At 41.9% G+C, this 14120-nt stretch overlaps 1 protein-coding gene across 1 annotated transcript in view; it reads right to left on the bottom strand.

Moving 5' to 3' along the window:
• TBC1D14 (TBC1 domain family member 14) overlaps positions 1 to 14120 on the bottom strand; it is a 107798-nt gene that overhangs the window by 93333 nt on the left and 345 nt on the right. The window contains exon 2 of the mRNA XM_074951730.1: positions 6281 to 7019. Coding sequence (XP_074807831.1) covers positions 6281 to 7019 — 739 coding nt within the window. The remainder of the gene's footprint in view (positions 1 to 6280; positions 7020 to 14120) is intronic.

The raw sequence follows: 14120 nt of genomic DNA, 5'->3' as shown, positions 1-14120 counted from the left end.
GTGGGGTGGGAGGAGGTATTTTTTCATGCTTTGTGTGTATATAATATCTTCTACACTTTCCACAGTATGCATCCGATGAAGTCAGCTGTAGCTCACGAAAGCTTATGCTCAAATAAATTGGTTAGTCTCTAAGGTGCCACAAGTACTCCTTTTCTTTTTGCGAATACAGACTAACACGGCTGCTACTCTGAAACCAGTCATAAATGTGTTGACTAGACTTGGATAACATGTATGGTATCCAGATCTGGGCCAGATCCATCTTCCCAGAGAACTTACTGAAAGATCCTTTTTTGGGGAAGGGGGGAGAGGAAGACGGAAAAGATAAGACACCCTGGCAGCAAGGAAAAGCCTTGTGGTGCCTGCTCTCTACTAAGGACTCTGTAAAAATTGCAGTTCCTTATCCAGTGTCCTTGAATACCTGGATTTAAGCACACACACACGCACCCACCCCACCCCTTCTTGGAAGAATGTATTGGCTCACACTACTGAAGGCGTGGGTCCTACTTCTACAGAAGTGAATGCAGAGAAAAAGACAACGAACTCCACAGATCAGTTCCCAGCAGGGCACACTCCAACAGAGAATAAATGTGTGGCCAAAGATTTATGTGAAAAGCCTCACTCACGCAGATAGCACATAGGTAGCTGGGCCTGGATGGCAATGCTCATAAAGGCTCTGACTCGGAAAACCAGCTAAGCACATGAGTACACTTAAGAGTTAAGCACATTTTCACATGCAGCATTGCTGAATCAGAGCCTAAACGTACAATTAATTTATATCTTCCTCCCATCCTCACTGGCATAGGAAGGAAGAGAGAAGACTCACTGATTCTCCCTCTTCTGTATGGGGAGTATCTACAGGACACCAATCTGATCATTTCTTTATCTGTGTTACTTTTTCAGGGCAATTTGCTTTATTCTGTCAACTTTAAAGAAAACTCACTTTTCTCTGAAAGGGGTTTTTTTGGCGAGTGGGGAACGAGAGGCCTACTTCAGGCACAGTAACTAAGATCCCCAAGAGAAAGCTGCCAAGAAGTTTATTTACTTTGTGCTTTTGTCAGCACTTGTTCCCTGTATCAGTTTCTCAGCTGTATTCACAAGCAGCTCACCCCTTTCTCATGAAAAAGTCCAATGACATCACACTTATGGCTTGCTCTAGGAGGAATTTTACACATATGCGCATGCGCACACACACCCACCCACCCTTCAACAGGGTGGCTACCAGCAAGAGATCAGCTTGCTTTTCCTAAGTTTGGGTCACCTTATCATGAAGGCAGGGAACAAAAGAAGCTATTTGAGGGAGCAATCATCTTCACAGTCAGAGGTTTGAGTAGTAACGTGTGAACACGTAAGTCAGGAGGGAAGTGCAAAGAGCTTTCTTCACTCTGGTCCCTGAGTGAACATGGAGTCCCCTTCAATTCTCAAACTCCTTTCAAGGGGCCAGGGATCGACAAGCTGCTGATAGCCTTAGTGATGTGCCCTAAGATCGTGTCACGGATTCAGTGACTTCCAGCAACCTCTGACATTTACTAAAAATATACAATTTTGTCATGGAGCCTTTTACACATCACTAACCAAACTTTTACTACTATAGGTACCCATCGATGTAGAGTTCAAATGACAGTTTTAGAAAAAGCAGCAATTCCATACTGAAGGCTTTTTTTTTTTTTTTAAACCACTAGAGCCACTGCAATGATACTGAAGTTGTGCTACCATATGGATTTAGGGCCCCTAGACTTTGGCCATTGTTAAATGCTGCACCTGTGCTTTATCTGGTGTGGACCAATGAGTCTGAAATGACCTTCCACAGGACAATAGTTGCAAGTTTAAAATGCAATTACTTGAAAATTCAGATTAGTGAAGAGGAGAGTGAGATCTACAGAAAAACAAATTTCACCTATGACTTAACAGCTAGAGGTACAAATTCTCACTCTCCCTATAATGGAATGCTGAACTGTATTATACTGTTCAGCCAGTAGGTAGCACTAGTGTGTGTCACTTACTTATTTAAGCAAACTTCACCCGTACCTGGCAGTACATAAAAGGATCTTATGGAAGACATTTCTGATCTCTCTCTTTGAGAAGGAAGCTCTGTAGTCAGTCCACATCTCATACAGAAGCCTGACCTGTGAGTAGGAGCCCTGCAACCTACCCCGCACAAGAAATACATGATACTCCCTACCCTGATTCCCAGCAAATTAATTGAATAAAATGGAGTCTCTTGAACAGTTATCTTATTTCTCAGAGAACTGGATAAACCCCAAAGGAAACAAAGAACTGAAGCTGTGGAGCAGACTCTTTCCAAAGCAAGCACTTACTATAACCTAACAGATGCCTCAATATTAATGGTCTCCAGGGTAGAATGTGTTTCTGCACTGTGGGGAACAGAGGAAAGTTAGCATTAGGGTGACATTCATACATTAGTACAAGATTCCTTGCTGTTATGTTGATTTTTCCAAGCTTATATATAAAGGAATGCCTCATTGAGGTAGTTCCACCAAGGTTTAAAAACGCTGCAGGTTCATTAGATAGATATAGTTACACCAAAAGAAAATAAAGAGAGGAACTGCGTGTCTAAGTACCTAGAAAGGCATGACAGAGCATTAAGTGCTTGGGAAACATGGCTGAGATATCTGGGAAGTGGACAAATAGGTTATATGTGCACACAGGAATGCTGTGTGAAAGAGGTAAGGCCATATGGACAACTTCTAACGAGGCAAGTGACAGCAAGTTGCAATCCTGAACAGTGTTTATAATCTAATCAGTAAACAGGGTTTTCAGGGCTCTTTCAGGTGAAACAGACAAGTTCAAAAGGTTTCTGCTTGTCTGAGCCACATGAAAGCTACCCCCAGCTAAGGGAAGGAATAAGAGAAGTAGACAAATGGATTATTTAGCTTCTGTGCTGAACTGAGTCATATATGCACTCCTGGTGGTATCACCCAGTGCCAGAAGTTACCTGTTATACACGATATGATACTTCATTGAAAAATATTTCCCTTTTAGGGGATATCGAAGGTGTCAGTTTTGTTTTCAACCAGGGTGGATAAAAAGGTGCTTTTAAAGACATTTAAAAATTTAAGTTAAATAAAATGTGAATGAAATACAGATTTAACTATTAAAACGATTTAAAATTGAATTTGAAATTATGACAACCTATGTTAATGCAAAAACTTCCTATAGCCTATTAAAATATTTAAAGATAAATAAATATTCAAGCTGTAATTTTTGCTGCCAACATTTTAAAGAAAGTTAATTGCACTGGTGAAAGTCGATGGCTAAACACCTGGAAACAGTTTGCGGAAGTGCTAAACCACCTTTTGATAGAGATATTCTCTGTACATCTGCAGAAGACACTATTTGTTTAAGTTCAGTTTATTCAACAACTAGCTCAATTCAAAGATTAGTTCATTCCAATTTGAGAAACTGAGTGGGAGTTAGGAAGAGGAAAACAAGCTTTCCTTCTTTTTATCTATGAACTCCCACTCAGTTTCTCTTTCATGGTGAAAGAGCCTTGATTAGTACTGTAGCCAAAGAGAATCAAACTTTCTTTAGCAAAATAACTATAGATCACAAGTGCAAAACAAGATTAAAATCTATTTAAGTCAAGGTTTCCCACTTGCTGATTTTAATCATTTTCATTTAAGTCAAGCCACCCTGCTTCCAGGAGCCCATAAACACTGGCACATTAATGCTTGGTCTAGACCAGTGGTTCTCAAACTTGTTTTTTCCCCACGGACCATTTGAAAATTGCTGAGGGTCTCCGTGGACCACTTAATGATCTTGCCAAATGTTGTCTGTACCATTAGCTAACTATTGTAAAGCGCTTTGGATAAAAGCGCTATACAAACAACAGCACACAACTCATACTTTAATAGCAGTAGTCTTACCTTTCTAATGCGATGGATGGATGTGCCCTCTCCCGCACCACAGCAGCCCCTGAGCCGGGGCATCTCCCTTGCCACGGGCTGGGTAGGTGGCAGGGGGTGTGTGTGGGGTCTCTCCCTCTTTCCCCTGCCACAGCAGCCACAGAGCTGAGGCTATCTCCCCCGCCGCGGCAGCCAGAGCTGAGGCTGGGAAGGAGGGCCATCTCTCCCCAGCAGCCGCAGCCCTGGAGCTGGGGTATGTTGCCTCTTTCTCTGGCTGCCACAGCCCTGCACACCGCCTATTCCCACCCACCCCCTATTCCCCCCAAAGACCACCACCACCTCACTTTACATGTGTGCCTTCTCCAGGGTCCAGGCACCTAATTAGCAGAGCCACGCCTGCACATCTCCACTAATTAGGTGCATGGTCCTTCATTCTCTCATGTGTGGCCACACAGGCACGCACCTTAGGGGGAACCATCCGTCGACCACTTGAATGGAGTCTGTGGACCATTGGTGGTTCACAGTTTGAGAACCTCTGGTCTAGACAAGGCTTTTTAAAGTATTTCCATCACTGCAACACTGGTGGAACTACTAGAGTTACCTACATTGGTGCTTCCGCTAATGGAGCCACGACTGTGGTATGTTGGTTTCCTTTTGTTTGGAATTTTTCCGGGTTGTGGGGAGGTAAAGAAAAAAATCTCTGTGGACAAAGCCCATTGCTCTCCCCAGGTAATAGCACAGCATTTGCTTGGGCTCACAACCATCCTGAACGGGAAGGGAGGCAAAAGTCCAGGTTCTATAGGCTCTGAAGTGCCAAGAATCCTTTTGCTCCTGAATGAAGTCTGGTGCCATGGCAACCAATAGGTAGAAGTCCACAAAAGCTTTTGCACATAGAACTGTAAAACTATTACTGATGAGCCAAGCCATAGTGGAGTACTCAAACATACTGCAACTTCAAAACAAGAATAAAGACATTGTTCTCTAAGCTGTGATTTATCACTCAGTTTAATAGTTTTAAATCAATAGCTTTTGGGGTTTTTTCCCCCCCATTAAGAAACGCTTTCAGAGAAGTAACAGAAATGATTGTTCTGTCAGTGTTTCATCAGCCTTTTCTTTCGGCAAATAGAGACGTTTAAATAAGGAAGAGTAAGTGGTTCATTGAAATAATCAGATAGGCAAAATAGGCGTTTTACAGCCAAAGCTGCAGAACACAGAAATAACTTCCAATCAGTTATTGCTTGGAATTGTATACTGTACTAACAACTTGTTCCAAAAATGATCTTGACTAACGCACCTCAAACAAAAAGAATTATTTAGGATGGCACACATTATGGTTTGTGTATACCAGCTCAATATCAGTTTAAATACATTATTTTTAACATAGGAAGCCAGGGCAGCCTTTCAGAAATGTAACTGCTTCAGTGCTGCCCCAGATGTTGCCATTTCAATAATTAAGTGCTCAAGTTCCACATTCTAACTCTGGTCTTGGCGTTTTCTCATTATGCAGACACAAGCAATTGATGTGGTCAACAGTATTGTTTCCTAATCTCGACAGCAAAGATGAGTAGTCTAAATACCACTGGTCATAAGGTTAAGATTTGTCATGGTTATTTTTAATAAAAGAGTCATGGACAGGTCATAGGCAACAAACAAAAATTCATGAAAGCCCATTATTTTTACTAAAAATAACCGGGTTGGGGGGGGGGGGCGCTGAAGCCTGAGCCCTGTGCGGGAGAGGGGCTGAAGCCGAAGAAGTCATGGAAGTTTGTTAAAGTCATGGAATCCGTGATCTCCATGACTAAATCGTATCCTTAGTCATTTGTTAAGGTCATCAGTTCACTGATAAGGTAAGTCAAACAAAATAAAGTGCCTGACAAATATTTAGACTTTAACTGGAATGTGTTTACATTAATAAAATACTCATCACTGCTAGAACATTTTCCATCCCTAGACCTCCAAGTGCTTTACAACAGTAGGCAAGTATCCTCATAATTTGGCAGATAAGGAAACCAAGGCATATGATGTTTAGTGACTTGCCCAAGGTCATACAGTAAGCCAATGGCAAAGCCAGGAAGAAAATCCAAATCTCCTGGGGTCCAGTTCAGAGCCCTTTCCTCCAAACCATGCTTCTTCCCTTTAAACACAGCTGGAAAGAAGAGAGTTCCACCTTCATTCACTTCATGTGCAGAGTTTGAGCTTCTGTGGATCCCAACCACAGAGCATAGAACTTTCAACTATGCGCAGCTCTGACCTACTGAGGCAGAGCAGAAAGAGGGCAGTAATCTTGATAATTCCAGTTTCTCTGGGTGTTAGCTGAATGTGTAACTCCTTACCATAAAACCCTTTAAGAGCCTCCTAGCCCCCAACACATAGTCAGAAAGCTGTAACGTTTTTCTTAAGTATCAAAATCCCATTACCTGGCAAAGAAGCTAGTGAAGGGTCCCAATATTTTCAACTTACTGTCCGCATCTGCTTCTTGACAACATGCCTGCTGGCTTTGATCATTGGTCTCCTTAGTGGGATTCAATGTAACATCTGAAAACTGTGCTTCGTCACTCTCCAGGGTCACTATTGCACTTGAGCTGCTTGTGACCATGAAGTCCAAAATGTCCTCATTGCTAACAGATAAAGTTGTTGACAGTTCTGTGCTGAGACTAGACACACTACAGACAGAGATATTATCACTTCGGTTCAAAGCTTTGGAAGTTGGACTGTATAGTTTCACTGTGTCGTATCCAGTTCTTGGAAAAGTTGAGGACTTTTGTACACTGTGTTCATGTTCAGCATTCAAAGAAAGTGGAGGCACATAAGACAGCAGCATGCATGCACTCTGAAAAGTTCTCTCAGGCACGATTTCAGACTCAGACTGTTTTCTCTTCACATTTAACACACTGCAGTGAACAGGCTCCGGATTCCCTATTTCTAGAGTTGGAATACCAGAATCTACAGATTTAAGGCTATGGCTATCTTCTAAAGCACTAGAGTGCTGACTAGGTCCATACTCAGGCAATGAGAGCACTCTTGGGGCCCTTGAATTCAAGTTTTGAAGACTCTGGATACTGTTGCCCACTTTGGTGTCCAGAATTCCCATCAAGCTCAAACCATTTAAGGAGTTGGATACATTTACATCAGCGATCTTGGTCCAATTGGTGTTAACTATTAAAAGGAAAGAACAGTTTTGTTTTATTAAACACTTTAAAGTCTCTTATTAAAGAACTAAATTACTAATTATCTAGCAGTCACACGTTACCTAGGGAAAAATCATACACAGAGAATAAACCAAGTAACTGAGGTAGAGGGGCACTGGCAACTGAATCATATGTTAACAACAACATAAATCAGTTTATAAGAACTTAGGTTACTACAAATGAACATGTTTTTTTCTTAAAAACTACTTCCTTGTCATTACTTATACTCTTTACTTTGTTTACTTCTCTCAGCACGTCAAGTGAAAATTCAGCACCATCAGTTTCACTTTCAGTGCTTCCATGATGGGGGTTTCAAAACAGATGTTTTCAATGGAATCTTAAGGTACCAAGAAAGCTTTACAGTGACCCAGGAGCTTTACTTCAGTTACGTTGCACCACAACCTCTGTTAAGGTGGACCTTTTCAATTCTCTCAGATCAATGTGCATAATCAGATTTCTTTTACATTTGGTATGCCTCAGGAGGGTGCAGGGTAGGATTAGTGATCCAAATTTGGAATCAGTTGAGATCTATGGGTGCTGGAGATATATGCCTCCCTCCCACAACCATTTTAAAGAAAGTTTCTAGGTGGGATTTTTTTTTTTTTTTTGGCCCAGAGGTAAAGATCAAACTATTTATGTGATCTGGGTCAGAATGGTCTCAAACTGTCAAGTTTTACCTAAGGTAGTGCATGGCACCCACTAAGACTCCGGGGGAGCCAATTGAGAATATTTTTTTTTTTTTTTTTTTTTTTTTTTTTAATATACACACTGCACATGCATCATTACAGAAAAACAGCTAGAGGGTTTCCATTCCCGCCAATTTATATAGTTTAATATCGATTCTTGTAACTGCGCTACAATCCAAACAGTTACTCAGATTGCTTTGAAATTTGGTGTGCCGCATGGAGGCACTGGGCAGCCTAAGTAATGCAAATTTGAGGTCATTTGATTTAGGGGTTTCCAAGTTACAGAGGGCCCCCCAAAAAACCCATTTTCCTTTTACTGCTTTGTGCTGTTAAACTAAGAGGTACTAACGACTGGATGAATCACAGACCTGTTGATGGTCGAGAACTCGCCCTTCTTTAACCTATCTAAGGGCTTGTCTACAATGACAGTTTACAGTGTTGCAATTTTCTCACTCAGGGGTGTGAAACACACACACACACACACACACCCCCCCTTAGCGCTGCAAGTTTCAGCCCTGTAAAGTGCCAGCGTACACAGTGCACCAATGCTGGGAGCTGCGCCCTTCGTGGAGGTGGTTTTGTTTAGAGCGCCGGGAGAGAGGGCGCTGTGCCACGACCACACAAGGCATGTTAAAGCGCTGCCGCAGCAGCGCTTTAGTGTTGCCAGTGTAGACTGGCCCAAAGGATAAATTAACCCCAATACCACACCTAAGACAAAAGGAGTTTTGAACAGAGTGGCTGGAGGTTGCTGCAATTTGAGAGTCATGGGTGGCAATTTAATCGGTGGACGGGGCAGGGGAGGAAGAGAAAGAGTTGAATCTTGCCTGGGAAGAGAAGGTATTGGGGGTGGAGAAGAGAGGTCTGGGGCTGCAGCGAGGGGAAGAGGATTATGTGGCCATATGGATTAATAGATAGGCAAGAGAGGTTGGGAACTCAGGTGAGAGAGGCATGGCACCCCCTACCTGTGACAGTACACCACCAATCCCCCGCACACTCAAACACACCCTTTACCAAGAAGGCCTAACTACTACCTCCACCATTTAACTTAGGTGCACCTAACACACTGACTGCACCTGGAGTAGAAGCAAATAAATTCCCTCTGGTTACTGCCAGCTGCAAGAGAACAGCAGGAAAGTATGCGTATGCAACTGCCCTCCAAATTTTGTCTTTTAATAGCATTAGACTGAATCCTGTCGGTCAGAGTGAATGGGTTGTACAAACTCCTCAGCTCCTTTGCCAACCCCACAGTTGCTGAAATATAAAAGAGCAAACGAATGTGGGTTAATGGGGCATATTGGGGCATTGCTAAGGTTGCATGGTGAACCTTAGCTCTGCATTTCCTTGTTTTCAGATGTTTGAGTTTAGCTCAATGCAATGTTCTGTATGGGGATGACATACTACCAAGCAAGCTTAACTTAATGTGGTTTTTTCCATTGAATATTTATTGGTTTGGGGCTGTTATAAAGCTATTTTCACAACATTTAAACCTTGGCCCAATTTTAATCTGCAGTCTATTGAACATCAATTTCTTGACATCCACCTGGAAAATACCAACCCTCTGAAGAAATATTTATGCCATTCAACTTAAACTTGCCTTATTAAGCCAATCAACTTTGTTTCTTTCCAGTCCACCCCACTTATGTTTCCCTTAACATGTTGCTGTCATTTAAGTATAGGTCAATACTTAAGGCTTTTCCTATCTTTCTTTTATAGGGATAGTTTGTTTAGTTGCATTTTAAAAAGAACAGTTACTCTAAGAAAATTCCCAAAATTCTAAAAGCCAACTAAATTTTATACATTCAAATCAACCAGTGCATCAACTGGCCATTCCTTTGGCTATAGGACATCATATTTAATAGGCTAATTTGTTAGTCAAATGAGACAAAAGTGAATACTACCAAGATTGTGAGAGTTAACTTGTCCTGTGCTTTCCCCAAGACTTGGTTATTGTGGCTGTTTTGTTGTATTGTCAGGGCTTGAAAAGGTCAGCCTAGTCGCCCAAAGACTAAGGCCTTTGTCTTCACTTGGAAACAAGCTGTATTCTTACCTTTTAAAAAGAAAGATAGCACAAGATAACGAACATGAGGAAAAATACTAGTAAAGATAAGGCACTTGTAGTATTAACTGAACACTGGCCTGGTCTACACCTAAAAAACTTAGGTTCAACTAGCTACGTTGCTAAGGGGTGTGAAAAATTCACACCCGTTAAAGACATATTAAGCTGATCTAAGCCGTGATGTACGCACCACTAGGTTGACAGAAGAATTATTCCATCGACACAGCTACCACTTCCAGGGGGTGGATTTACTATAGTGATGGGAAAACCGTTTCCATCGCTGTATCAAGTATCCACACTACAGTCTCAGAGCTGCAATGCCACAGCTGTGCCAGTGTAGTGCTTGTACATTGGATATACCCACTAGTAACGTATAATAGCAAGGATCCCTCTCCCTGGAGTTTACTTTGACCTACTAATGTGTGAGAACTACATAGGGCCTTACCTTCACTAAGATTTTACCTGAGTTACCACACATTAACACACCTTCTTCCTAACGTGGACACACCCTAATAGATGGGATCAAAAACCTCCACATCGCCACACTGCCTCCCACAATCACATCCTCTGCAATTTTAAGAAATAAGAGTCACACACTGTGTGCTACCAATTGCAACATGTCCAACTTTCTATTTTAATATATTAAAAATACAAGGATCAGCAACTTCATAGCTGAAATACAAGTTTATTGAATCCATTTGATTAATTTCACCAGTATTCTAGCATTTAACAAGCTATAAAGATGGCTTGATAACTTAATCAACAAATGCTACTTAGTGGTAAGACAATATTTTAATTTTTCTGGTCTTTATCAGTTTTTTTGATCAGCCCTACTTACCACCTCTCTCACTTAAGTTAAACTCTTTTTACTGGTCCCACTTCAAATTCTTCTTCTTTTCCAGAACAGATCAATCAGCATGTCTTTTCCAGAAATATCTTCACTATCTGTTCTTCTCTTCCCTATGCTACGTTCTCAGTCACACATCACCTACATATTTGTAAAAAGAAAAAGGAGTACTTGTGCCACCTTAGAGACTAACAAATTTATTTGAGCATAAGTTTTTGTGAGCTACAACTCACTTCATCGGATGCATGCAGATACAGACTACAACGGCTGCTACTCTGAAACCTACATATTTGTCTCTCCTTATTTCTCAGCACAAAAGTTTCTCCTTAGTATATATGCACACGCACACACACAAAAAACAAAACTTACTTTCACCCTTAATTAACAAATCAAATTTTTACTCATACCCATCCATGCAGCTACACTACGCTGAGAAACTTAAGCAGACACCTGAAAGCCAAATGACTAAACCTACTAACCATCGACCAACATGAACAGTCCCCTTGTCCAGGGCAAAACTCACATGATCAACCCGCTCCCCCAATTCTGCTGGGAAATGAGGAAGGCACTGAGATTCCAAGAGGAGCACTGACCCTATACTCTGCTTTGAATGCGCTCTCCCCCAGTCTTTAAAAGCAAACCAAACCAAAAAAGCACAGCATCTTCTGACTAGCTGATCGGATACATCTGAAGCTCCTTATTCCCCTTCCCTCAACATCACCCACATTTTAATCATTCTCTCTGATTCCCTCTCCCACCTCAGTAGGAAATTTCTGCTACTTCACCACTCCACAAGCCTTCTGGCTACTGTAATGCAAGGAGGGGGAGAGAGCGCCTCACTATTCTACCCTTCGCTCAACTTTCTGGTTGATACCAGGGGATGTCTCTGCAGTATGTCCCCCAATCTGTGTGTTTAAGCTCTCTTCCCCAATGAAGAACTCCAAATGTCTGCCTCTGCTGCTGCTTAGTGCTTTCTCAAGGGGCAGCAAAGTGAAAGTGACCTGTTACTCCAGTTTCACTGCAGTTTTATCATGTGGTTCTTCGCAGGATACTTACAAATAAGCATTCAAGTGTTCTTGCTCAAAGCAAGAGAATACAGTAGCTCAAGAGGCTGATGAACAGTTTTCTAATAGTAAATTGATTCTTAGATAAGTCAAAGTAGGTTTCAACACAGCACCGTGCAATTGTTCTGACTTGGTTTAAAAATTTCTTCCTTTACGCAGGAAACATAACAGGAAGAGTTGCTTTAAGTATGCAATCTGTAAATGCAGAAGTACGTACAACTACAATTTTCTTTAATGTTTTAGACAGCAGAAAGCTACAGAATGTCATACATTTGCTGTACAATATATAAATTAAAGCAAGAGACAGTATCCAATTGTCAGTAAGAAAAACAAAAACATATGGAACTTACATTCAGTTTATTATGCCTGTGCCCAGGCCAGGATGTTTGTTTTAATATAGTGAAAGGATATTTGTTTTCCAGATCTGATAAATGCAGCCTCTGGAAATTGATGCTGACAATTCCAAGCGTTGTTGTTAATGTTACTCCCAATACTGACGTCTTCCCTAATTCGTTTATGATCAGCATGGCAAACTGTTAGGGCTACATCTCATCAGAAGTCTAGTGCTCTCATGCTATATACTGCAAATGTAACAGTTTTACTGTTGAACAAGACCATTCTGATAGCAATGCAACATCTCATTAAATAGTAGCCTACCAGTTAAAGCAGGAAACATGCAGTCAAGTCTTTTGGGTTCACAAGTCCTAGCTCTGCCACAGATTTGCTTTGCAACTCTGGGCAAGTGACTTAACTTTTTGTTTTGACCCCCCATCCCCAATCTACAGAACAGGGTTCATATTTTGGTGGTACTCAAAGAATTAATGTCTGTATATTGCTTTGGGAGCCCATAAGAACTAGACAGAGTTTGGGCCATCTTGCATAGTTACCTCCATTACTCCTGCCTGAAAAATAAATGACCATTGTATTTTAGGACCAATACAATCTTTGAACTGCAAAGTGATTACGTTTATATATAGAGAGAGTGTCAAAACCACTCTTTGGGCAAATGGCTGTAGTATGTTTCACTAAGTATGCCATATTCATGTACATTACGTACATACAGTGTACATATGTTAGAAATCTCTACTGCAAATGATCTCAGCGTACATTTAAACTGTGTAAAAGGAAATCAATATGCATGAAAAGCATGCAATTTTGGGCATTCAAACAGAATGTAAAAGCAGGCCTTCTGGGAGGAAAACAGGTTAATACCACAGCACTGCCTGTAACAAATTCCTTTAACTTGAACATAACTTGTCTCAGATCCATTAACAGCTTGTGACAAAAAAAAGCCCACGCGGAGATATATTAGTTAAGCCAGTGTTCATCAGTGCAAAAACTTTAATGGAAGAAATTTGTTTTAAATGGAAAAAAATCCTATGTAATTTTTAACTCTGACACCGCAGCCAAACCTCTCCCCCACAAACCAGACTGCTGCAGAGCAACACTCCATGAACTTTTACAAGTCCAGCTATGGGTTGGAGAAAGGGATAATGAGCACAAGTTTTTAAATGACAAAACTATTTCCCCCTTTTCCCCTCATGTCAAACAGTTCGAATGAATCAGTGTTATAATAAACCTTTGTTCTAAGAGTAATGTACAGTTTTCCAATAATACTGAAAACAAATATAAGGCCATGTCAAATTACCAGTATTCTATCATAAGAGACCACTTTAACAATATCCCATGCACTCTCCAGTACCATTTCACTGAGTCTTTGAAGCCCAATTAATAGAGCTAGTGGAAAACCATTGTTTCCATATGACAGGGTTCAAACTGGATCCATATTTTTAGTTTTGCCACTTCAAAAACACACACACACGAGAACGTTTTTGAGAAGGGTTGCATAAAAAATTCAGAAAGTTCAATAATTTTTCATAACTTTGTTTTTACCATTTTTGACCAACAGGGAAAAAAAAGGAAAAAAAAAGGGGGGGGGTGTCTGAATTTTTTCGACCAGCTGTACCAACTAGTTCTCTCTCCCCCCACCTCCCACTTGCTAACTGAAAGCCCCCCCGGGGAGCGGCAGAAGGCGCCTCACCGAGCGGCCCGAGAGAGTCTGGGAAGTATGCATCTCAAGCGAAAACGGAGGGGACCGTGAGGAGCTACCCGAGCCGGCTCCTCGCGGGCCCCAGGTGACAAGCCCAAGCGCCACCCATCGCGGCTCGGAGCAGCCAGCCGGTGATTCGAGCGAGGCAGTGAACTCGCCGAGCACCCGGGGGGCGGCTCCTGCTGAACCCGTCGGGTGGAAAGTTTCGCACGGGCGCATCCGGGGTGCCCTCACCGCAGGGCCGCCGGAAGAGAGCCGGGACTCGCCTTTGTTCCTGGCCACGCCAGGTTTCCACTACCGCGCTGGCAAGCAGCAGAGGGGTCACCGCACGTTTCCCTTTCAGCCCGGGGCAGAGTCACCCTCTCC

The sequence above is a fragment of the Natator depressus genome, chromosome 4 (genome assembly GCF_965152275.1).
Source record: "Natator depressus isolate rNatDep1 chromosome 4, rNatDep2.hap1, whole genome shotgun sequence".
NCBI lineage: Eukaryota > Metazoa > Chordata > Testudines > Cheloniidae > Natator > Natator depressus.
The sequence above is the reverse complement of the archived record's forward strand: the minus strand, read 5'-3'. Positions and strand labels throughout refer to the sequence as shown.